The sequence below is a fragment of the Carassius carassius genome, chromosome 5 (assembly GCF_963082965.1).
Source record: "Carassius carassius chromosome 5, fCarCar2.1, whole genome shotgun sequence".
In the NCBI taxonomy this organism is placed as follows: Eukaryota; Metazoa; Chordata; class Actinopteri; order Cypriniformes; family Cyprinidae; genus Carassius; species Carassius carassius.
In genome coordinates, this window is record NC_081759.1 from 4,359,690 (window position 1) to 4,383,247 (window position 23,558).

Sequence of the window (23,558 nt, forward strand, 5' to 3'; positions counted from 1 at the left end):
ATCAATAGCATACACACATCTCTTTATTAAATACAGGCTACTGATTTTCATGACACCATAAATTAAATTATACAAATTTATTGCACCACAGTAATTATCATAAGAAATTAATATGGTGTCTTAATTAAGTTTAATAGCGGTCTTTTAGCATCATTTAGATACTTTCATAGTTTTATTAATATTTAGAATCAAATTTTTATATTTACCTTTTTGTTAAATAATTTTTTTTGTAGGTCATTTTATTATTATTATTATTATTTATTTATTTATTATTATTCTTTTTTTATTATTATTGTATGTATACAGGTTTTATTTATTTTTATTTCAGTGGGAAATAAAAATGTGAAATGTTGCCTATACTAGCTGCTGAAGTAAAACAAGTTAAAGGTTTTTATTTTTTTATTTTTTTAAGTAACAAATTCGGCTATGGTTTCACCTTTAGTCAACCACAATAACGCTGTCTAATGGTGGCGGTTTTACTATGGTAAATATAGGCCTGGTATTTAGGTGGAAACTGGGATGAATTTCATAATGGAAACTTTTTCTTAGCAAAATTTATATAAATAACATGTTCAAATAATATATAAAAGTCAATCAATAAAATATCAGCTCAAATGATGAATCAAAAGTTAAATTCAATTTGTTTTCATTATTAGATGAATTAATGAGATGGGCGTGGTCGTCGCGTAGCTTCCGCCTGTCAATCACTGAGAGAGCGCGCGTGATTAATGTCTCCCCTCAGACAGTTTTACTTTAGATTTGTTAGTTATATCCAGTTTTAAGTGCTCAACTGACTGGTTTAACTCTGTTGTCTTGTGTTAAATAAATTAATTTAATTACTCTATCTCTCGTCATTTCAACAGAACCGATATTTCATGAAATATTTGAATTGACAGGCCACGTCAAAGTAAGACCCATTTTAATTTTATTTTTACATAATTCCGTTTAACTGAGGTGGGTAAATGTGTACTTCTTCTTGAAACTGCACTCCAATCGCGTGAAGATTGTTCCACAACAAGATTTAATGGATATCTTGTAAATTCTTAGCTTTTTGTTTCTTTTTTAAGCTATTTTGATGTGATTTCAACATGAATTCCTGTGGTCAAACCCAACAAAGTGCCACTTTCATGACTGTGGGGTATAAGGCCATTGATTACATCTCTGAGGTGAGTTCTTCCCGCCACTGATCTATAATAGAGAACATTATATTATTATTATTATTTATAGATAAATGGTTCCCTCACTGGTTCCATTAATGTATTCTGAACAATATTTTAGGTTTTACAACATTGAGATGTTTTTGTTTAAATATAAAATTACATTAAAGGGTTAACGTTACGCTACAAAATGAAAATTTTGTCATTAATCACTCAACGTTAACCCCATGTTAATCTTAAAGTGACTATTTAACATTATACATGCACTTTCATACAAATTTAAATATTGAACGTTATACAGTTATGCATGCATACAAAATAAAACAGAAAAAAATAATTAAATTGCCAGTGTGTTAGAAGTATACAAACTAGAATAAGGGTACAACCTGATATAGAAATATCAAATAAATACTTTGTAAATCTCTGAAACTTTTAAATATTGAGATGTCATCTGTTTCAGGCCTCGGTCAGACACAGAATGATGATTGGCTTGTTAGAACTTCCAGTTCCGTTCCAGCTGGTCAGTAACATCTACCCACACAACGGACACCTGCAGGACAAAGCTTATAGAGCACCATGGAGTAAGTGTGCCATGTTTGTGCTTAACTGAATATTAAATAAGTTGCTTTCATTGTATTGACGAGCAGCTTTGGTTTTAAAATAAGGTCCTGTAGATATCTGTGTTGATAAATAAGCCCTGGAGACTATTTGTGATATTCAAAGATATCAAACCAATGTTGATTTGTGTCATTTTTGACAGAGAACAAAACATCAGCTTGTACTCTACAAGTGACTGGTTCTATAATGGATGATTTGAAGGCCAGCACACATTTCAGTGACCGTTTGGAGAGGTTTGAACCATTTCTGTAATGTCTTTTGATACGATCGATCTCACCTTATTTTGTATTTGTGTCAGCAGATTAAATCTCTCCTGAAAATTACATTTCTCTCAGTTCTCTCTGTTTAAATAAAAAGTCCTTGCAAAGTTTAAAATTCGGTGAAAATATTGTGGTCTCACATTAAAATCCACCAACAAATCTGTTTAGAACTGTTTTTGCTTGTAAACAGTTCTTGGTCTGTGCCTTTTCCTCATCTAAATTAAGAGGAGATTAATTTTTCACTGGAGAAAGTTTTGTTATGGATAGAGGACTCATATTTTAGTTTGGAAGCAATGGGTTGAAGTTTTTATAAGCTGTTTAAATGTTCATTTAAATGCAGGTTCTTCAAATTGGACTATGTTGTGTTTAGGTTTAATGTGTTGCAGACAGGAAGAGGTCAAGAGGAAGTGGTTCCCAGCTCTAACCCTGCCTCTCAGTGCAGTATTTCTACCACAGAAGCCCTCTGGCTCCTAGATGGAGTTGAGAGCAGTACAACCAGATCACCTTGGGAAGAGAGTTTTAGTCCGTGTTCACCAGATACATGCTGTGATGGTGATTACTGGAGTACTCCGTATTATTTTGTTAATTTTTTTTTTCTTTTCTGTATTAATTATACTGTATCCGTAGATTTGTGACCGTGATATTGTACTAAAAAGGGGTAGATTTGTGCTAGAACCTTAAAATCACACAGCTTGCTTTTTAAAGGGATTTCAAAGAGTTCTTTATATGTTCTTGGACAACAGAAGTATGAATTTTACTTAATGATGCGCTCATAATGGAAAATCCAGATGTTAATCTGTCCTTGTCTCCTAAATCTTAGATCTTTCTCTGCCAGAGGAGGTAATATTCAGTGACCCTCTTCAGCAATTTAAAGGCCACCTACCTCCATTTCAAAGGATGCTTCAGAGGCTGAGCATCATGATTGTCTCAGATCCAGTTCACAATTCATCAGTAAATCTCTTAGAAGAGGTTATTTTTAGGTACAACATTAAGGATTAGGCATAAAAAAATCCTCAGAATCATTCACTTAGAATTGAAAAAATAGATGTAACCTGGCTCAGAGGAAGATATAACCATGCCAGATTGTCCTGAAATTTTATTTTCAACTCACCCGTGTTTCCTCCTTCTAGACACTGTGCTTCATATAATGCAGTGTTAGACAAGGTAACAGGTGCCACGTTTGCTCTAAATGCTACAGAAGTGTTCAAAAAAGAAGCAGTACTGAACGAAGAGGTAACCTTCTAAACTAAATCATGTTAATGTAAATATCTCTCTTGGTCGTGCTATTTGCAGCTAATGAAAATGTTTGTATATTTTAAATACCAGCTATAATTTCTTAACAGTCTCTGATGTTGCCTGTTGAAGTTCATATGGACTGCTTTCCAAGACGAGAGCCCAATTATTCCTTTGAACAAATTCAAGATTTTCTAAATATCACCCGTGAACCAATAGAAGAATGTTTCCCTTTAAAAGATCTTCTCAAAGAAGGTAAAACTTGACATACGTAGCAAAAAAAGAAACAATGCCCCCAAAGAGTATTTGGAAAGGTAAAAATGTCTGAATGTTATTTGCATTAGATAACAAAATATCAAAGCAAAGGTGTTTATTTTAAAGAAGAAAGAACGAGTATAATCATTTGATTGAAAGAAAAAAAGTATACATTTGTTAGGTTTAAAATAATGAAGCAATTGATGCACAAACAACAATGAATAGCTCAAAAATGCAAATACCGTTTGCTTTTATATTTTGTTATCTAATGCAGTCACAATCAGACAGTGTGACTTTTTGCTGCCGTTATAGTTTGTATAAAAGTCAATTATAATTATATTTCAATTGTAAAAGTCTCCACTGCTGATAAACACATGGAGGAGTTGGAGGTCCTGGAAACGCCTGAAAGCTACTTTGCTAACATCACCTTCAAGGAGCCACAATCTCCAGGTATGGGAAATTGCTTTCCATATTTAATCACAAACAAAGAGTGGTTCCTGCTGTAGATTGCTTTTCTAATCTCTACTGACTTCAAAACCTTTGATTCCAGTTGCTTTGAGGTCTTATGCTGAGCTGGAATTAGACCTGCTTCTTTCACCATCTAGTCATCCGCTGTGTCTACCAGACCTGTGTATGTCCAGCAGACATCTGTCAGCTGAGAGTCTGTTACCAGTTTATAAGCAGTGAGTTTGTTTTTGTTATAACAGGGAGAGAAGGCTGTAAATATTTGGTGCATTAAATATGTTAAAGGGGTGGTTGATTGCAATTTAACTTTTTTAATGTTAGTGTGTAATGTTGCTGTTTGAGCATAAACAAAATCTGCAAAGCTACGACGCTGAAAAATCCGTGCAAATGGATGTTTGTGACATCACAACCCTAGATAAACCCCACCCCCAGGAACATGCAGCAAAGGGGGCGAGGCCATGTTGTGCTGCTTTAGAGAAAAGGAAGAGAAAACTAGTAGTGCACGTAAAAATCTATTCATATATGAATCGCAATTCTGTCTTACGATTCTAATGGATTCACATGTATCAAAATTAATGTTCTAATGCCGCGGTTCTCAATCCTGTTCCTCGCGTCCCCCTGCTCTGCATACGCTCTGTATCTCTGTATCGGGACATTTAGGTGCCAACTAGGCAGTTTAGCCAATCACAGTACACTGGACCAGCTCACCAATCTAAACCTATTGCATATTTCTCAAGGAGAGGCTTCATAAAAGCAGGAAATCATCAGCGCATTTATAGGAGAAGGGAGAGAGCGGTGTAGAATAGAGGTAAATTATGTGGAAAAATAATAATTAATAAGCATTAACACATGTTAGATTGCACCCCTTAAACATAATCAAGCCTAGAAAAATAAGTCAACCACTTCTTTAAGACATCTAGTACAGGCTTGTTGTACTTTTGTTTTCATTCTTTGAGTCAACATGAAATGGCATTTACAACAAGTTTTCTTCATTTATAGAATGTGTGCCATTATAAAAACTGTAAATCTGTTCTTCACAACCTCGTTTTCTTCCATGTTAAATTCATAAAGGTGTCTAACCTGATTAAGGTCTATAAAGAAAGTAAATAAGCTCAATTTTATTTTCATGTTGACTTTAGGATCAATGCAAACACTGCTCATAATAATAAAATACTTGATAAAGTAAATAATACATAATGTACTTTTCCTAGGCATTTCATGTCAGACAGTGATTGTGAAAATATGGAAAAAGCTTTTTGGATGGCAGAGAAACATCCCCAATGTGTGGCTCGCTTTTTACTTGCTGGTAATGTACTAATGTGTAGAGAATGTGAGAAACTTAGTGTGCATTCATAGAAGTGTGTTTATTTACAAAAACATTCAAACAATTATCCCTATCTTGGCCAATTATTGATGGCTTGACAGGGGTTTTTAATTATTTTTTTAGAGCCCTTAAACTCCTTTGTGTTTTTGTACAGAACCACAGGTAGCTAAGCCATTGGTCCACATTCAGTCACTCCCAGAGCTTCTCACACTCCTGAAGGTTGAGATGGAACAGGTTGCAGAACCCAAAGACAATATGGGCCAGTTTCACCTCACTGGCAGTACAGTTATGCTTCCTGAAAACGTCTTCAGAAATCTTTCCATCTATACTGAGAAAATGTCCACAGAAGACTGTAAGAGAGCTGTGAGAAAGCCACATATGAATGAAACATTCTCACAACTGTCTATTGTGTATATAGATGGTAAGAGAGAATACAATATTTGTCTCCTTAAAAAAAAATACTATATAAAAGACAGAATGCAATAATAATCATTTTTTTATATTTTATCTATGGTTTTAAGATTTTGTTAGAATGATATACTGCTCTTAAGTTCTGTATTCTAATGTTTTACAGAGTTGCTGAGTAAGTGTGCTTCAAATGCAGGTGAGCTTTTTAAGTTTCTCTCATCATTTCATTCAACATGATACAACATGAATATATATTTTCCAATCATGATTGTTTTTTAAATAAGGTACCACTGCAGTTCACCTTTCCCAGAGTAAACCACTGCAGTCAGCTGTACCTACACAGGTGGATAGAGGTACAACTGTGAAGTTCTTTATAATGGAGTCTCACCAACAAGACAGTTCTACAATGAACACAACCAGAGGAGACTGTAAATCTGCAGAGATAAAAGAACACAAGTCTAGTCCAGCAGAAAGATGCTCGGGGAATTCTTCCATTAGTCCTTCAGAACAGCAGCCCGTCATCTCTAAAGTGATTGAGATGCCTAAGTCTTCTCCACTGAAGCCCAGTGTTAAATATATTGAAGTGATATCCAATATACAAACACTTCCTAAGCAGTCAGAACAGAGAAGAGAAGATATGATCTCTAAATCATCTCCATTATCAAACTGTTTGAGAGGCAGAAAGAGAAATAATTCTATAGTTCTGTCTAATGAAGACCTGAACCCTTTGTCATCTTTTCTGACATTAAGAACAATGCAGAAAAAATGTCCAATGCAGAAACCTCAACGGAGCGATCCAGAAGCTGCAGGTACAGTGAGATAATTAATAATCTTTATTGCAACTTATCTTGCTTATTGTAAAATACAGGTGTTGGCCATATAATTAGAATATCATCAAAAAGTTGATTGATTTCACTAATTCCATTCAAAAAGTGAAACTTGTATATTATATTGATTCATTACACACAGACTGATATATTTCAAATGTTTATTTATTTTAATTTTGATGATTATAACTGACAACTAAGGGAAATCCCAAATTCAGTATCTCAGAAAATTTCAATATTGTGAAAAGGTTCAATATTGAAGACACCTGGTGCCACACTCTAATCAGCTAATTAACTCAAAACACCTGCAAAGGCCTTTAAATGGTCTCTCAGTCTAGTTCTGTAGGCTACACAATCATGGGGAAGACTGCTGACTTGACAGTTGTCCAAAATACGACCATTGACAACTTGCACAAGGAGGGCAAGACACAAAAGCTCATTGCAAAAGAGGCTGGCTGTTCACAGAGCTCTGTGTCCAAGCACATTAATAGAGAGGCGAAGGGAAGGAAAAGATGTGGTAGAAAAAAGTGTACAAGCAATAGGAAAAACCGCACCCTGTAGAGGGTTGTGAAACAAAACCCATTCAAAAATGTGGGGGAGATTCACAAAGAGTGGACTGCAGCTGGAGTCAGTGCTTCAAGAACCACTACACACAGACATATGCAAGACATGGGTTTGAGCTGTCGCATTCCTTTTGTCAAGCCACTCTTGAACAATAGACAGCGTCAGAAGCATCTAAAGACAAAAAGGACTGGACTGCTGCTGAGTGGTTCAAAGTTATGTTCTCTGATGAAAGTAAATTTTGCATTTCTTTTGGAAATCAGGGTCCCAGAGTTTGGAGAAAGAGAGAAGAGGCACACAATCCACGTGGCTTGAGGTCTAGTGTAAAATTTTCATGGTCAGTGATCGTCTGGGGTGCCATGTCATCTGCTGGTGTTGGTCCACTGTGTTTTCTGAGGTCCAAGGTCAACGCAGCCTTATACAAGGAAGTTTTAGAGCACTTCATGCTTCTTGTTGCTGACCAACTTTATGGAGATGCAGATTTCATTTTCCAACAGGACTTGCCACCTGCACACAGTGCCAAAGCTACCAGTACCTTGTTTAAGGACCATGGTATCCCTGTTCTTAATTGGCCAGCAAACTCGCCTGACCCTAACCCCATAGAAAATCTATGAGGTATTGGGAAGAGGAAGATGAGATATGTCAGACCCAACAATGCAGAAGAGCTGAAGGCCACTATCAGAGCAACCTGAGCTCTCATAACACCTGAGCAGTGCCACAGACTGATCGACTCCATGCCACGCCGCAGTGCTGCAGTAATTCAGGCAAAAGAAGCCCCAACTAAGTATTGAGTGCAGTACATGCACATACTTTTCATGTTCATACTTTTCAGTTGGCCAAGATTTCTAAAAAACGTTTCTTTGTATTGGTTTTAAGTAATATTCTAATTTTCAGTAAAGACATACTGAATTTGGGATTTTCCTTAGTTGTCAGTTATAATCATCAAAATTAAAAGAAAAAAACATTTGAAATATATCAGTCTGTGTGAAATGAATGAATATAATATACAAGTTTCACTTTTTGAATGGAATTATTGAAATAAATCAACTTTTTGATTATATTCTAATTATATGACCAGCACCTGTATATCCAAGTGAAATTACTTGTGAGCAAAAAAATGTAGGTAGGAACTTGATTTAATCCTTTGGGATTTCATTGAATTTCATTTTGTAAGGAACATAATGCAGAATGTTTGGAAGACCTTCCTGACATATTTTGTTGTTGGTTATACACTGACTGAAACATAAGTATCTTATTCCGTTTAATATTTGAATTTCTTTCAGAGGTAAATGTGAGCCAGAATTCTACAGGAAAAGCCTTGCTAGAGAACAGAATAAAAACAGTGAATCACATCTCAGAAACACAAAGCAATGTCATTGCCGCGGAGACGTGCTTTCCCCGTGAAGAGAAACAAGAGACCATCAGCAATACTGTATACGTCCAAGCCACAGGTATCATCATTGCCTTCACATCTTGAATATTGCATGAAAATGATTGTAAGCACAAAATACTTTTAAAAAATGTTTTTTTGTTCATTCAAAATCATTTATTTGTTTGGTTTGAGAAATTAATCGCCATATTTCTGTATTCCTGTAGAGTGTCAAAGAGATGCATATAGGGAGCTGCAGGCATTAGCTCTGCCCTCTCTGAGTAAAATGCAGGAGCTGGGCATCTCCGCTTTGAACAACAGAGACTTTTGTACTGTGTCTTCTGAACTCACAAGATTCCTCGTAAAGCAGCAAGAGAGGATGCTTCGGACAGAACAGAGTCAGAGGGAGACACCTTCTCACACATTAATATGAAATAGCCAAAGATCAGTACATGATGGTTTGCAGTTTTGTGTTATTTTTGTGGCAGATGGGGAGAGTGTGCTTAATGAAATGACACTTCTACATATTCTGGTCACACTGAAGGAACATGTTCTTCTCACATGTGACCTCAGCACAGCCACTGGTAAATATCTGAGAAAAAAACACTCATGTCTCATGGAAAACGGTCTAATATTGCTGAGAAGAACCTTTATATATATATATATATATATATATATATATATATATATATATATAATAAAAAAAAATCTATAATCAATTGAGTTCATGAAACTTGAATTTCTTGAAACAATTGGGCCCAGTGAAATGTGTTTTTTTGTTTTGTTTTTAGAAATTCTGCTTTGTCTTTTATAATTTTTCTAGATTTATGATTCAGTACAAATTCATGATCAAAAACACTGGCAATCAAATGAAGGCATAAAACATAAATTTAATCTTTTAAAATGTCATAAAATTAACTGGTAAACTAAGTAATGCACAACAGATATTTACTGTTCGATTTAAAACGCTGAAGAAACTTTGTGTAAAATTACCTCAAATTTTTTTATAATAGTGTTATTACTATTATTATTATTATTGGAGAAATACTTTCTACCCTACTTTTGATTTATTAATCTAAAATATGCCAAATTCTGTGACATTGCTGTCTGACGTAAACAGATCTCATTTGTGTTTTAATCATAGTTCACACACCTGTAAAATCTGCCTTTGTTTAGATTACCTTGCTAATGTGAAGGAATCCTGTGCTCGGAGCTGTCTAGATGAGCTTTTGAGAAAGTTTGAGGTGCTGCAGTATCTGAGTCAGAAGAGACAAGAACCCAATCCAAAACTTAAGGAGCTCCAGGAGCAAATCAACACATGGATGAATTCCAATTCTAACCACAACTTTAAAGTGAGATATACAGAGCTTAATCTAAATTACAACACAGCATTATGTAAAGTTGAACTTTATTTGCATATACACTCACATGAACCAATATATACTATATGGCAAATCTCAGTGTATAATATATTATTGCCTATGTTGTTGACTACAGTATATATATATATATATATAAACATAATGATTCTGTAAAACTGAAAAATGTGTATTGTAAAAAGCACTATAGAAATAAAATTTACTTGACTAAGCATACTTTTCAAACAGTAGATTTTACAGAATGTGAGTGTTTAATGAATGTTGTTGAATACGAGCAGGTTCTAGTTTTGACAGTGAACCGTGTCAACACAGAGTTGCTTGTAGCTCTCAACCAGGTCCAAGGTACGTTAACTTCAAGAAAACTTTTATAAGACAGGTACTGTCGTGTTTGTTCTGTTTAATATTGTGTGTGTGTGTGTGTGTTTAGGGAACTCAGTGTCTGAAGTCATCCCCAATGAAGGAAAGAGTAAAGTTAAGAGCAGAGAAGTGATGGACAGGTGTTTAGAACTTATTTTTTATTTCAAGTACATGAATTCTCTATGTGTGGTCCGATTAAATGTGTTATCTATTGTCTGTCTCCTCTCTCCTCAGACTCTCCTGCAGCAGGTGTCTTGTTGTGTGCAGTCAGCATGTTGGTCCTGACTTCCCTTGGCAGAGTTTCAGCATGGTGTTTGAGCTTCAACCTGTGGGTCACTCACCCTTCGGCAGTGTGTGTTCAGAGAAAAAAGTCAACTTTATCTCCTTCTCCACTGCAGTGCCTGAATCCAGTCAGTCCAACAAACCTAACGCTTACATCATATTGATGATTTTCTGGATCAGTAAGGTTTAGTTCCTAGCTTGACGTTGCAGAACTAAGTTTTGCGAAGTACATAGTTCATATATTTTAACAGCATTCATATACAATGTTAAACATTGTACATACATACAAACAAGTACAACATACTGTATTTTGACTGATAAAATATAAAACATAATGATAATTAGTTCAATGATAATCCTGTTATCTTTTCAGTGTTGGAATATATTGCATTTTTGTGTTTGGTTATTTGAATCATTCATTTGCAGATTTATCAGAAGAATCCATTTCGGAATCATATCTGGACACTATTCCATTTGTTTTGCTCGTCACTGATGGTTTACTGAGACGCTTAAAGATGCAACGCACACTGGAGACGATGTGAGTTGCTCAATAGTTTCTGCCAACTTCTTTGTGATTGTTTTAAAAAGTAGGCAAAATTAGGGGGTTAGCATGTGAAGTCTGACACATTGAGATGTGGAGCTTTTGCATTTTGTATATTCTCTCTCTCTCTATATATATATATATAAATATGAGTTAAGAGTATAATAAAGCTAACACAATTGAATGGTTCATCACCACTTAGTTTTGTCCGCTCTTTTAGTTTTTAAATCTACAAACGGAAACATTTGATTGAGAATATTTTGTAACCATGCTTATAAACGCAGTGAAGCTTTAATAGTGGACTAGAAAGATGGTGAGTTTCCCTTGTTTAATGTGCACTGAAAACCTCTGTAGTCCCATACAGCCATTTGTTAGCAACCACATTTTTTTAAATCTCGAGTAGGGTATTACTGATATATTTTATGCCACCAAATAAATTGTGAAAATATGTTGGGCTGTTACCACAGACCTTATTTCAGGCATTTACTTTGTTTTAGGAACCATTCCTGCAGCATTCTATTCTTGCATTCAAAACCATGTATATATAATGTATGTGCTTTTAAAAATAAACGTCCCAAAGGGGTTTTTGCAGTGATGTTATAGAAGAACCATTTTTGGTTCACTTTTTTTTTTAAATGATAGTTTGTTTCTTAGAGTGAAAAACATTTTAAGAATCAAAAGAATCCTATTTTTTACAATATAAAACCTGTTGTGGAATGGAAAGATTCCATGGATGTTAAAGATTCTTCCTGGAATTAATTTATTGTTAAGAGTGTATGCTGATGTACAAAAACATCAACTGTTGTTGGCAGGTACAATATGGTTCTGCTGGAGAGGAAACACTCTCCATCTGCACTGCAGCTGGGTGGAACCCATTATGATGTTATCACTGTGGATGAGAACACAGCCATCCTCATCCAGGTGATGCTCTATATACACGATTGCTCTACCATTCACAAAGTAACCATAAACATGTATATCCTGTTTGTCTGTGTTCAGGAGCTGAGTGAGTTGGACATGAAGATTGGAGTGGCGTCTGAGCTTGTTGTGATGAGACTCACAGTCCTCTCCCTGCAGTTCAGCCGCTGCTGGGTCATTCTGCACAGCACTGAGAACCACAGGGCACTGTCAGTTTGAGATACAATTACATCTGTCTGATCATGTTAACAGTCACCCAGCATTATATTTGCTGGGTGATATCCAGTACTTGTTTCCTGGTCATTTTGGGGTGCTGATTCCAAAAAATTGTCCTGTTTTTCTCTAGCATGTCACACTTTATCACAGTGTATGATGCATTTCATATCCTGTTTGCTTTTGGCAACCATTTGTAAGGTGAAGACGTCTTGTATTGTCCCATAAAATCCCATAATTTTTTTTATTTCCTGTTTTCCTCCACTTTTAAGGATTTCCAGTAACATCTATATCAATCTGCTTCATGTCTACTCTGCATCTGTGTTGTTTGGAAACAAGTCTGAGAAGTTTGATGTCAAGGTATTTTCTTACTCATTTAATTCAGTTACTGATAACAGACCTCAAAACAAATGTCGGTGTTTTTAAAGGTAATGCCATGGCCAGATGTAATATTTCCTCTGTTGAATGCTCTTTTAAAAATTATGTAGCATTCAAAGTCTGTGTACATTTTTGGAACATGGCTTATGTAAGTGTTTCAGGTGTTACTGGTGTGTGAGGAAGAAGAGATAGCCAGCTACATCTATAAGATCTCTTTACATACGCTGATGAACTCAGAGAGAGATGGACTGAGCTGGTTGGATAGAGACTGGCTCACTGTGCAGCCCACAGAGGTAAATGACAGGTCTAAAATGTTTCTAGCACCAAAAAAAAAACAAAAAAAAAAAACAAATTGATTACCAAAATTTAAATTAGAAGTGTGTACATAAAATGTTGTGGACAAAATAAAAGTTCCTGGCAGATCTTTGTTTATGACTTTTTGCACTTTTATTAAACATTTTAAAAATGCACAAATTAATATTAAATATATTTCAATTTATACGTTTTCTTTGGCCAGATTAAAATGTTTCTCTTTCAAATGAGAATTAGTTCATTCATAAAGAAAGACAAAGACTCGAGGCTGTAATTGCTGCCAAAGGTGCTTCAACTAAGGACTGAGTAAAGGGTCTGAATACTTATGTAAATGTGATATTTTAGTTTTTCTTTTTAATAAATTTACAGACATTTCTAAAATTCTGTTTTAACTTTGGCATTATGAGGTACAGAGTGAGAAAGAAATGAATTAAAATATACAATATACAAATATACACACACACATATATATATATATATATATATATATATATATATATATATATATATATATATATATATATATATATATATATATATATATACAGAGTACATTCAGAAAGTATCAAGACTTTACTTTTTTCAATTTTGTTAGGGGTGTGCACGGATAGTCGAACATTGGAATATTCGTTCTGCTCTACTTATTCGATAAATAAAAATGATAATCGAATTTCGCTATATTTTTGCTTGCCATAAAAAAAGAAAAGAAAAAGTCCACAATAAAACCTAAATCGGTCACGTTCTGTGATTCTCTACGGCATATTTGAAGATGTATGCAAGCAAAAAAAAATTAATTAATGAATAAGAACTGTGGTCTTCTACAGTACTTCAGATATGCCGTGGAGAATCACAGAAAGTGACCGAATTCAAGAACATTGTCGCGGCATCTCTCAAGCAACGAAGAAACACTGCTAACTTGGAGAATGCAGTGAAAACTCCTCTTCTCGCGTCTGCCCTAGACCCTCGGCACAAACATCTCAGCTTTCTCGATGAAAACATGAGAGAAGTTAGAAAAAAAAACATTTTTGAACATTATCAGAACATTTCTTTGATGCGAGTGGTGCAGATGCAGCTGCCGCCACCAACGATGAAGAAGATGCGGCAATGCCCACTCTTCGGAAAAGGCTGAGCCAGTTCTTCAGCGATGATTACAGAGAGTCCAGCCGAGGCGAGTGGGAACAGTTCTTGCTGGAGCCATGTATTCCACCAGATGAGGATCCCATTCAGTGGTGAAACGAAAACACGAAGCGCTTCACAAAACTTATTCGCTTAGCACACCGTTATTTGTGAGTCCCGCCAACGTCTGTGCGTCTGAGCGCGTTTTCTCCGCGGTCGGCCTTATTGTTAACAGACTAAGGAGCCGACTTTCCCCCGATCATGTTTACATGCCTGTGTTTCTAAACAAGAACATGTAAAACAATAGAAAAAAAAGCAAAAAAAGATTTGCTGACAGTTTAAAAGTTAAGTGTAAGCATTCTTTACAATAGCCTAATTGCTGCAGACTGCTTTACGTTTTTTCTTTGGTCACTTTTTTTTTTTTGCTTTTAATATGTACTTTTGTTTGTTTGCACACATTGTTAAAGGTTTGCAGCTACAAAACACGATGTGTAATGTTCAAGCTTCATGTGTGTAAGCTTGTTCAAAAATGACGATAAACAGATAAAAATCTGTCTCATTAAACCTAATTTAAATAAACAAATATTCAAATATTCGCTTTTTTGTGAGCTCAAACATTCGAATGTGATATTTGCGGAAAACGCACATCCCTAGTTGCAGGCTTATACTACAGTAATACCACACACACACACACACACACACACAAACACATAGAGGATTGGACTGGGCAAGTTAAAACTATTTTCTGTAGTTAAAGGGTCATGAAACCCTAAACCAATTTTTCTGAGATTTTAACAGAGGTAGGTGTGTTTAACACCATAGAAGACAATGTTATAATCTGTAAAATTTAATAATAGAATATAAATGGTTAAATTTGAGTTTGTATCGGCTATTTTCGTCTTCCGGGTTTGAAATCTTCATCAAGACGTTTTTCTGTACGGATCATACAGTGATGACTCATCGTTCTCTCATAATTATTAATGAGGCTGAGCCTTCATATCCAATGAGAAGACATTTCACTGAATTAATCATGATACCACGTGGATCTTTTCAATGATAGACCTGTCAAACAAACTGTGATATTGCGTAGTCGATGAGAGAGGCGATCATGGGACGCAAGTGTTTGTATGCGTGGTGCAAAAGTTCAAGCGCATTGCATAGCTTTCCCCGCGATGCTGCCAGGGCTAGAGTCTGGCTCCGTGCGGCTGGTTGGCCATCCACAACGGACACATCTAATTTATATATATGCAGCAAACATTTTTCTCGAGAGAGCTTCGCCTCTCGAGAAGTCCTCCACCTCCACAGAACCCTGCGCGCTGCCGTCACTGTATATTTCTATGTCGCTGTCCATCTTTACTATTGTTGTTCAGGTGGCGCGTCGATCTAGGCACGGAATTTTTTTTTAACCGGAAATCTATTATTTGCAAATATATTAATTTATAGTGTGTATATAAAGTATATAGTTGTTTATAATGACATTATAATTAATATGTACATTTAATATGTTTTATTCAATAGAATTTGATGACAGGGCGTTCAGTTACTTTTGAAATGACAGAAATAGTGTCAGTGTATTGCCAGCTTTTAAAAAAAAAAACTTTTTTTGCTTACGTTTTACGACACATTTGTAATGATATGCAATAACAGTTATCCCTGCCGTGCAATACCACATCCACACTCCCCTCCCCTTCTCACAGCCATCCACGCCCATTTCAGTTGCATTTTTCAAAAACAGTGTGAGCTAGACTTGCGCTGAAATAGGGGGGTTTCATGACCCTTTAATATGTGTGTGTTACATTGGAAAATGTAAACAACTGTCCACCTCACCAGATTTTCCTCAGTAGATGGAGCTAAAAGTTTAATATTTTTCTGTGCTCATTACAACTATGCTTTAATGTGTGTTTTTTATTTTAGGCCGAGCGTTGCCTTCTTCAGTTCCCCTGCATTAATCCTCTGGTTGCTCAACTGATGTTGAGAAGAGCTCCATCACTGCAGTGGCTGCTGGGAGCTTCTTTCTCTGAGCTGCAGGAAATGTTCCCACAGATCCCTCACAAAGTCATTAAGGTAGTACTAGTTTCAATAGTATTCAAGATCAAACTATCACAGGGTACACTGTTGGTTGACAAAGCCTGTTGACATTTCCACGCTCTCTTTGTTTTTCCGCAGCTCTTCAGTGACATCACAGCTGAGTCCAATGTCAAAAAGAGTGAGGCTACACCCTACTCAAACATAAACAGCCAAACTCACTCTCCCTTTTGGGAACAGGATCCTGTTAAACCACAGATACAGCAGGAGGATAAGACGCCGCCTAGCCAGTTTACAGAGCTGATTTGTCAGTCTTAGTGTTTTAAAAAAGACAAATTGCTTGAACCTCTCAAACAGGATCCAAAATGAACACTCGCCATGCAATTCATTATAATTTATGACTACATTATAAACAATACATTTTATTGTTGTGTGAATCCTGATAACATTCAAGTAACATGTAAGGCTTTTAAAATACTTTTCTTCAGCATGGATGCATTTAAATTGATCAAAAGTGTTGTTAAAGATTTTTATAATGTCATAAAAGATTTGTATTTCAAACAAATGCTGTTATTTAGAACTTTTTATTATTCAGAGAATCCTGAGAGAAAAATACAACACTGCTTTATAAGAATTTGAATAAGAATGATTATTAACAATTGAGCCGCAAATCAGCATATTAGAAGGATTTCTGTAGGGAGCAAGGGTGCTGAAAATTAAGCTTTGCATCACAGGAATAAATTACATTTTAACACACACACACACACACATATATAAGACAAATTGATATTTTTCTGTGCTCATTTTAATCCTCTGGTTGCTCAACTGATGTTCAAGTATATTTGAAATTTTAATAATAGTTCCCAATTTTTGTTCAAGTATTTTTGTTCAAATAAATGCAGCCTTGACGAGCATTAAAAATGTTAATTATTGTAAACTTTAGACTAGAATTATATTTGTGTTTATATTTAATATTTGTACTTTTATAACAATAATCATAATGCTAAATATATTTTACTCACTAGTTAGAAATTAACTGTATATGGTCAGCAAATGTAGTTGTTGGCAAAAGTTAATTTTGGATCCTGTTTAAATGAAAGAATTAGTTTTTTTTTTTTCAGGGCAATCATTTAAATTGCTTCTTATTCACATTAGCAGGTCATAACAGCATCAGAGGAGAGGATAAAGCTCATTTTCACTCATACAACCCATTAACGCCAAGCCAGTTCAGTCGAGGTTCAACTACAGAGAGTGTCTGGCAGCTACAGGGTGAAGGATTCATTCAAAACCCAGATCTCATGCCAGGCCGAGCTGCTCCACGAGGGTCTGCCCATATTCCCATGGCTCCTCTGCCCACTCCTGAAGTGCTGGGAGGCAGAAACACTGCGTGTGGATTCAGCTCTAGACCACAGAGTCAGACTCATTGGAGCTCACCTGAGAATGATCTGCCCAACAAGACAGGAGAAGAGAGGAAGAGGCGAGGAGGAGGAGATGTGCACAGTGGTACAGATACACACACACACATATTTATAACCTGCATGACTTCCTTTCTTCTGTGGAACACAAAAAAATTACATTTTAAACAACATTTAAAAATAGTCTCTCAATTAATTTGACAAAATATGATTCACAAATGCATGAGATAATTATGTGTATTTGCATTATTATTTGTTCTAAAAAAAATCTTAATTTAATTATGAAAGAAAATAAAAAAAGCTGTCAAATCAAACATTTTTCATGATTATAGAGAAACTTCTTTGGAAATTCTTTTTATTAAACTGAAATAGATTTCCCAGATTTTTTTCACAAAAAGTTTATATAGTTGTTTATCTCATTTAGATATTGAGTATATGAATTGCTGTTTGTAAATATATAAACTGTCTTGCAAATGTGAATTAGCTAATGCATTTAAGAATAATATGTTTTAAATTAATTTAGCTCCACACAGAAAAACATTAATTGTGTTAAATTTTGCTCAGAATTGGTGTTAATGTTCGCTCATTTTACATTATTTAAAAAAAAGGCAAGTAACACATTAAATTGAACATGAAATTTAGTTAAAAAGAATGAAGACAGAAGTAGTATTTTTTTTATAAAGTATATCACAATAATTAACAATAATTATTATTATAATTAATACAAAATAATAAATGTTTTACTTGACACTTCTTCAATCTTGATTTTTTAAAAATTTATTTATGTTACAGTGCATAGAAATCCCATTGACTTTCACTCTTTTTTAAGTAATTATATAAACTTTCTCTTTAAAAGAAATTCAGCAGGAAAGAATCTGGTATCCGGATGGCAGGAGAGTTTTGCTCTATCATTCTGTGTCTGTGTTTATTCCCAGTGCTTCCACACAGCAAGAGAGGAAGACTGCTATGTGAGCGAGTTCCAGGCAGAAATGATGGACAGACCAGACTGAGATTTTTCTGAAGAAGAAGTTTTGCTACTCGCTTGAGTGATATTTTAGAATATTTCTCACACTCATCTGTATTTTCCGTTTTCATGTAGAATGTTACATTAATACATTTCAGTCATATGTCCGTTAAAATTTATGTATATAATTTATAGTTTATGCATAACAAGAATGGTTTATAATAAATGTAGATATTGTTCCAATAAGTACATATTGTTTAAACTATCACCCTTCAGATGTATTTATATCAGTATTTATATCAGAATGACAGTTGCAATAAAAAAAAGAAACAGTCAAATCAAACATTTATTTTAATATATTTCAATCTAACAAAATAAACACACATTTTGTTAGATTTAATATTTTTATTATTGTTTAGTTTTTTAGAGGGTAGCCACAGTTGCGAAAATTAGCAAATTTTGTTTTCCAAGACTTATTTAATCTTGGAAAAATTGAACATGTATTTTTAAATTATGCTCAACTTTAAAATATTTTAGTGTATATATAGCTATGAATTTGCTATTTATTCTATTTAAATTATATTCTATTTCAAATTCATTAATGAATAAAAATGTTATTTATTAATATTATTTATTAAAATGTTTTCAATTGCATAATTTTAGATTTAGTATTTGTATTATAGTTTTTTACAGGGTTCGCCACATTGTTTAATATGATAAATACAGTGACTATGTAGTTTTCTAATTATGCTCAATTCTAAAATTATTTTGATTTTACAACTTTTAATATCTGTTTGTGAAAGTAGTAATTTGTAATTTCAACTTTTTAGTAATTATTAATTTTTTATTCACGAACAGCTGGAACAGTCTTTGAAATGCACTAATCAAAATGTTTTATAATTATAGGAGATTATTAGATTTAACTAGACTTATATTTTTAAATGTGCTTCTTAGAGTGCAACAGAAGGTTTGAGCTTTGATTGTTTAAAAGTATTTAATGCTGTTTTGTTTTTTTCACTAATTATAAGACTCCCGAATTACTTGGCTTTTTTTTTTCTACTGACCTTTGACCTACAGTTGAGAGTGAGCATATGCACACATGCATCTGTTAGCTTTACAGTCTGTACACAGAAGCAGGTGTAAAGAATGCATCTGAATGCAGATGAAAGAGTTCTATTCAGACGTGACACTGTTCTGACAGATTTACATTTCCTGCTACACGTTACTGATGCGAAGCTGCTTATTTAGAGGAGGTCACGCCGGTCTGGAACTGAATAAATAATTTGGTATGTGAAGCTGAATTGATTGGCATTAAAAAAGCATTTTCGAAATTACCAGTCTGGATGCAGATTGTTGACTACAGTGACAGTGGCCATTCATTTATCTCCCACACCATATGCATTTCCAGCCCTTCGCTATTTTCTGAAATGAGCATGATAGAAAGATAGTCGTTCAATTACAGGACGATCTTCTTATCGCTGACAGTCAGAGCAGTGGGAAAGCGCTGCACAGACAGAGGAAGAGGAAGAGGGGGAGAGTGATGGGGGTCGGAGGGCTTATCTCAGCACACCAGCAGCCCCTCGCAGGAATGAGCTCCAGAACAGACACTCCCACAGGGGATTTTCCTCTCTCCATCACTCTCCCTTTCACTCTCTCTGCACCTCGTGAGCCTCAGCCTCTGTAAAACACCAAACAGCCTCCATAAATAACTCAACACCATTTGAACTGCCCCTACTCAAACAAAAGCAAATAAAACAGCAGTGTTTGGACACAGGGCTGTGAGGGAGGAAGACTTGTGTCCAGTCTGAGGCAGTAAAACAGCGGTGTGAATAAATACGTCAGTAATGCTTAATCACAGTGCTTTTCAGATGGAAAAAAGCTGTGAGAACAGACCATGCTGTTTAAATCTGAACCTGTTTAACAACTCTCTTCATTGCAAACATCAGGTCAAATCTCTTGTCACCCTTATTGCAGTGTCAACACTGTTTAACAATGTCAACTAAATGCTCAAATAGGAACAGTTGGGGAAAGTTTCTGCATTTAATTGATCTGAACAAACCACTAACCCCTACAGTAAGTTGCATTTCCATTTTTTTTATTGTTCCATTTTTTTTCCCTTGTTATATTTGTGTACCTTACACATAAAATCATATATATATATATATATATATATTTACACAATCATTTAAAAAAATGTTTATGGTATTTCTCACATTTTTCTCTTTTCATAAAACAAGAAAATTAATGTCCAGGTATGTAATAAAATTATTAAAATAAAATCAGTTGCATTTGATTCGGTTTATTTGGATTGCATAGCTCTGATCATTTGGTCTTTGAATTCATATTTACAAATAGATTTTGTGATTGCAGGCTTCGGACCGAATCTGAAAGGTTACTGGAGAGTTTTTAACAGGAGAAACATATGCAGCAGAAGTCTGTTTAATTGCATCACTGTCTGGGAGAAACAACAGTGCTGTTTCTTTCCAGTGGGAAACCGCAGCTCAGGTAGGTCAGAAGTTTGGGTGTGGGACAGAGTTTCGTTTTGGGCAGGTTTGCGTGTCGCTGAAGTTTATGGCAGATCGGAAAGGCAGCTCTGCAGGTGCAGCGTGTGTTGACGGTTGAGTCCATATGAATGGAGTCGTGAATTCAGCTCCGTCCTAACTGTGTCTGTCCTCTGCCTGACTCCTAATCCCTCCATAATCCCATTATGCAAATCCCCCACAATTCTCAGAGAGACTTTTAACGCAACAATTGCTGCAGCGAGACACCAGCTTTTGATCTGAAGGGAGGTTGAGAGTTCGGGAAAGAGCGAGAGGGGGCTTTGGAAACCTTGGCCCCAAAGAATGTGCTGATCCACAAGCTTGCCTCTGTCATAACCTAGTGTAATTTATGTGAAGCCCCAGGACATTCTAAACAAGATTACCATCATTCAGACAAAACCCATATTATTACTCTGTCAGGGTGAATATGCTGTGGGGTTTTTTGGCACCGTGTTGTCCAATCAGAGGAAAGTTTTCATTATGATGTCACTTCACTATTGGACAGAGTCGCTGTAATAGATCTGTTAGCAGGTGGACATCCAGCGTCCCAACAAAAGAGGGAAACACATTTTGTACAACAGCCACGTATTTGTTAGAGCTCATAGGCAATAAGTCTGCTTTGAATAGCTGCCCTTTATTTTGTTTCCTGATGGGCTGAATGCGGAAGTGTTTAAGATTATGAACAAACTCACAACAGCAAAAATTGTATATATATTCGCTCCATCAAGTGCTATTAGCTATATTTAAAAGATGTGCAACGTGAAGACTTGTAAAGAGTATATTGACACACATTATTTGGTGGATTAAATTGGGAACATCAAAACTAAAATATATAAAATACTATTTAAAAGCAAAGTGGCCAAGCTATGTAATGACGGGATTGGCAATCTACTTCGTATAAATATGCTTAAATGGTTTTTAAATAGTAACCATTTGAATTGTAAAGTTTTGTGATCATTTAAATTATTATTATTATTTTTTACAAATATATCTGTATAGTTTAACTTTTAGTTAGTACTGTATATCGATGTATGTTTATCATTTATATTAATTAATTATTAATTAATTAATTAATAACATTTGATTATTAAAATACTTAAATATTACATAAAAATATGCAATTTTTTTTACTTTTAATCTTAATTTTAATATTTAGTAAGAGTTTTTGACACTGCTGTGAATTGAAGATTACGCTCTGGACATGATTCATAAAACAAAAGCTTTTTATTTGAAACTAATGTACCCTGCTTGGTTTAAACACTAGACTGCAGTTTGTTTTTCATGTTCAGCTGGTAAAAAGTTGGATTTCTTTGTATTGAACCCCCCAGATGCGAAAGCTGTGAATGGAAACACGACGCATTATGTTAATCAATTTAAATGCATTAATGGCAGATGTAAAAATCAGCCCCCCCCCCACTCACACCCTGCAACGTCACACAGCGGTATGACTATAAAAATGAGGAACACAAGCCAAACCCCATCCCCTCCCTCACAACCTCACTCTCTTACACTCTGTTTTCCATCTGAGTTTGTTCAAGGGTTCAGAGAGTGAGAGGACGGATGCTGGCTTATTACTGCTGCCATTACCTGACAGCTCTTTATCTTAACTGAACACACATTGCTGCTTTTACCTGCCATCTGGACTATTTTTTAATTTTTCAAGCCTAATGCTCCAACATTCATAGCACTTCAAGACAACGTAAAGTAGTAAGTGTCTGTACTTGTTGCTATTAACAGAAATGTTTTCATTTCCACCCATGCTCTAATATTCAGCCAATGGTATGATAACGATATTACATTTTTTTGCAGAAGTACCGCAGCATCATGACCAGGAAGGTGTTCACCAACACCCGTGAGCGCTGGCGCCAACATAATGTCAACACAGCCTTCGCAGAGCTGCGGAAACTCATTCCCACACACCCGCCCGAGAAAAAACTCAGCAAGAATGAGATCCTGCGGCTGGCCATGCGCTACATCAACTTCTTGGTGACTCTGCTGGAAAGCCAAGGAGGAGAGCCGTCGACTCACTCGCAAGCCGCGCTCCTCACACTGATCACGGGGAACATACAGAAGCTGCGCACCGACCGCACCTGGACCAGCGACACCGACCCGCCCTCACCCGGGTCCAGCTGCGACAGTTCAGAAGCCTGGTAGAACGAAACTGAAGCATGGGCGCTCTATGAAAGGATTCTGTGATTGTGATGTTTTTGAAAGTTCCAATGCCATGGAGAGACAAAGCTGGATTTTTGGAACTTGGAATGTTCGCTATGACATCACAATCACTCATTTCTTCCGAGCTTTTCTTTTAAACGAATGATCTGTGGAAACCCAGAAACACTTTATTCACCAGTACTGCTGTAATTGAGCAGGAACCCTGAACAACATATGCATGGTCAAGGATGCACTTGGGAAGCATTTCCCTGATACTTTTTAGTATTAATGTCATTTCATTTTCTTGACTGAATTAACACTCAAGAATGTTTTGTTTGAGACTGAAGGCAGCCTCATAATTGAAACGTTAATTTATTTGATTGTATTTAATTTTCTATTTATTATTTATGCTTTCAGTGGATTCAGCACATGTGACTAGTTGTACATTAAATTGTAATTTATTAAATGGAAAAATGTTATTGTTTAAACT

At 35.4% G+C, this 23,558-nt stretch overlaps 2 protein-coding genes across 7 annotated transcripts; both read left to right on the forward strand.

Annotated features, from left to right (window-relative positions):
* The first annotated feature begins 684 nt into the window (after positions 1 to 684).
* On the forward strand, positions 685 to 19,348 carry LOC132140663 (protein shortage in chiasmata 1 ortholog). 6 transcript variants are annotated; one of them, XM_059549528.1, is made up of 31 exons: positions 685 to 721; positions 864 to 907; positions 1,068 to 1,166; positions 1,618 to 1,738; positions 1,918 to 2,008; positions 2,406 to 2,587; positions 2,856 to 3,015; positions 3,166 to 3,268; positions 3,379 to 3,523; positions 3,878 to 3,973; positions 4,074 to 4,206; positions 5,200 to 5,294; positions 5,467 to 5,733; positions 5,887 to 5,916; positions 6,005 to 6,529; positions 8,392 to 8,559; positions 8,705 to 8,875; positions 8,966 to 9,061; positions 9,654 to 9,829; positions 10,135 to 10,198; positions 10,284 to 10,353; positions 10,448 to 10,623; positions 10,922 to 11,033; positions 11,849 to 11,957; positions 12,036 to 12,163; positions 12,440 to 12,527; positions 12,707 to 12,838; positions 15,888 to 16,037; positions 16,140 to 16,305; positions 17,154 to 17,501; positions 18,349 to 19,348. In XM_059549528.1, the coding sequence occupies exons 3-31, from the start codon at positions 1,089 to 1,091 to the stop codon at positions 18,432 to 18,434; spliced, it is 4,266 nt and encodes a 1,421-aa protein (XP_059405511.1). In that variant the 5' UTR covers positions 685 to 721; positions 864 to 907; positions 1,068 to 1,088; the 3' UTR covers positions 18,435 to 19,348. The 6 variants fall into 6 exon arrangements, with proteins under 6 accessions (XP_059405511.1, XP_059405510.1, XP_059405512.1 ...); XM_059549527.1 differs by lacking the exon at positions 685 to 721 and having other exon boundaries at positions 733 to 907; XM_059549529.1 differs by lacking the exon at positions 685 to 721 and having other exon boundaries at positions 733 to 907; positions 17,157 to 17,501.
* Positions 19,349 to 22,147: 2,799 nt separating this feature from the next.
* On the forward strand, positions 22,148 to 23,275 carry tal2 (T-cell acute lymphocytic leukemia 2). The gene is made up of 2 exons (XM_059549049.1): positions 22,148 to 22,624; positions 22,727 to 23,275. The coding sequence occupies exon 2, from the start codon at positions 22,742 to 22,744 to the stop codon at positions 23,069 to 23,071; it is 330 nt and encodes a 109-aa protein (XP_059405032.1). The 5' UTR covers positions 22,148 to 22,624; positions 22,727 to 22,741; the 3' UTR covers positions 23,072 to 23,275.
* Positions 23,276 to 23,558: the final 283 nt, after the last annotated feature.

What these genes read in the sequence shown, in the direction of transcription:
- LOC132140663 (XM_059549528.1), top strand. Translation starts at nt 1,089, where the DNA reads ATGAATTCCTGTGGTCAAACCCAACAAAGTGCCACTTTCATGACTGTG. An exon ending in TTAGAAGAGGTTATTTTTAG is followed by an intron (nt 3,016 to 3,165) that starts GTACAACATTAA and finishes TCCTCCTTCTAG; the next exon opens with ACACTGTGCTTCATATAATG. An exon ending in AGCTCTCAACCAGGTCCAAG is followed by an intron (nt 10,199 to 10,283) that starts GTACGTTAACTT and finishes GTGTGTGTTTAG; the next exon opens with GGAACTCAGTGTCTGAAGTC.
- tal2 (XM_059549049.1), top strand. Translation starts at nt 22,742, where the DNA reads ATGACCAGGAAGGTGTTCACCAACACCCGTGAGCGCTGGCGCCAACAT.